Genomic DNA, 2,079 nt, shown 5'->3' on the forward strand with positions numbered 1-2,079 from the left:
TAAGGTAGGTAAATTGATTACATCGTGGATCCCTGTAATTACGCCTTAATGGCCTGAAGTGGTTGAGAAAATCACGTTTGGGCGAGATATCCGGCGACGCTTGGTTATCCGTTACGAGTCCGGCTTCCGACCTTGCGTGTTTCTCCATCCGGTGGTGACTCCTATCGAGCTCTGTAACGGTCTCGAAATGACTCGACCTCGGTTGTAGACGTGGCCGTCGTTCTACCTTGCATCCAGGTCGGGTTCGATGGCCCCGATTTGCTCCGGACCGGACCCAACCCGGTCGGGCTCAAGCAAAAAAGGGTATCACCCAATACAGTAACGAAATATGACATAAAAATCATTTGGAAAACGGGTAAATGTTGTGCCTGTATCCAAGACGACTCCACCACTCATATCTCTTTTGAAACGCCACCATGATGGCTTAACCGGGACTGCCTTATCATTAATAAAAACTTTATAAAGGTTTACAAAATGAAGTGTTGGGTACCTATAATTTGGTAATAATTTTGCTGATGTTGCTCTAGGCCACGGAGTTTTATGGAAACTAATTGTAGATCCCTTTCTTGAATAAAAACTTGGTAAACACATGGAAAATAGGCTAGCCCCAAATTGTGATGGTAAAGAATATCCACCTACTTTTAGTGAGTTTACTCTACGTCCGAGGCCAGCAATCCCAGAATATGTACCAGTGAAGTTTCTTTCACCGATTTGATCTTTGCCACATCCAAATGTAACCCTAACTGGTCTTTGATCTAAAACAAAAGTAATCACATCATCTGCCAAAAAACCTTTTGTTCTTGATCCATCCGTATATGTAAAATTATACCTACACTCACGACTATTTTGGTCACAGCGTAAAGTTGGATCCTCAATCATGCAACTTGAACCACGTCGAATGCAATCGACTTTTCGGAAAGTTTTGGAAGTAGTAGAATCATATAGAGGCTGATTTTGTTTGTAACACTTATTTGCCTCACATGGTCCACATTGCCACCAAACTAAATCACTTCCACTATCTATTAGCAAGAAACTTCTGACTTCGTCACTGCCTAGCAAAAAAGATGCAACATACTCACCATTCGCGTAGTAGGTACCTGTTGTTTTTGGGACTTTTTCGCGAATCTTACCTCCTTGTGCATCGTCTTGCCATGTGAGATTTGCACCTTCTTTAATGTTGTTATCATCTTCAAAAAATGAAGATAAATAACTTGCTCTAGCATGACATCGAGCAAGCCTACTTGTAAGTAATGAGTCGTAGTCCTTGAACTTTGATTTTTCTAATACATCGCGGTTGTAAAGAGTAAAAGTATAGGATGGCATTGGAGGATCTGAAATCTTAGATGGATCAAGAGACATAAATTTTTCTTTAGCTTGTTTAATATAAGTGGAATTAAGGGGTGAAAGAAATGTTTCATTGCCCAACACTACAAACAAAATTGAGAAAATAGTTGAAGTTAAAAGGTGAATATGAAGGAGGTTTTCCATTGCTATGGAAATTTCAATTTGAAATATGTCCACTACTCTTGTAATCATCTATATACTGGTTTAAATTTCTGTAACCTTTCCAACCTTATATGCCTAAAATAGGAATGAAAAATCGGAGTTAATTATACAGATTTTAAATATCTTTCAAAAGCAATAGCGTAAACAAGTATAAAAGGGATTGGTTAATTCTCAATAAAATCAATTTTAAATATTTTCCCTTTTTGTCTTTACTTGTTAAGAGGGTCATCAGTACTGTTTGGCCTCTTCTTGATTTTGTTAAATAAATGAAGTTTTGGCAGGAAAATCTTTCCTAATTATATTTAGCATGAAATCACATCGGATAATTTATTAAGAATTTGGTTGGGACTCTATACTATTTAGGAATTTTATTAATGTTGATTCACTAATCACATTGTATTGAGCATAAAGCATACTCAGATAAAAGCTTATACGTATCAGGTGTTTAAACCAAACAAACAAATGCATATCACATACAGTCAGACATCTCTATATTACAGTCATTCATTATAAAAGTCAAGTTTTCTCGAAACCGATTTTTATGTTATGTTATAATATACATTCTCTATAACA

The 2,079-nt window shown here is 36.8% G+C and overlaps 1 protein-coding gene across 1 annotated transcript; it reads right to left on the reverse strand.

Moving 5' to 3' along the window:
- Nucleotides 1-306: 306 nt before the first annotated feature.
- LOC109212594 (protein ASPARTIC PROTEASE IN GUARD CELL 1-like) lies at nucleotides 307-1,359 on the reverse strand. Its single transcript, XM_019376243.1, has one exon. The coding sequence runs from the start codon at nucleotides 1,357-1,359 to the stop codon at nucleotides 307-309; it is 1,053 nt and encodes a 350-aa protein (XP_019231788.1).
- Between the last annotated feature and the right edge of the window lie 720 nt (nucleotides 1,360-2,079).

The sequence above is a fragment of the Nicotiana attenuata genome, unplaced genomic scaffold (genome assembly GCF_001879085.1).
Source record: "Nicotiana attenuata strain UT unplaced genomic scaffold, NIATTr2, whole genome shotgun sequence".
In the NCBI taxonomy this organism is placed as follows: Eukaryota; Viridiplantae; Streptophyta; class Magnoliopsida; order Solanales; family Solanaceae; genus Nicotiana; species Nicotiana attenuata.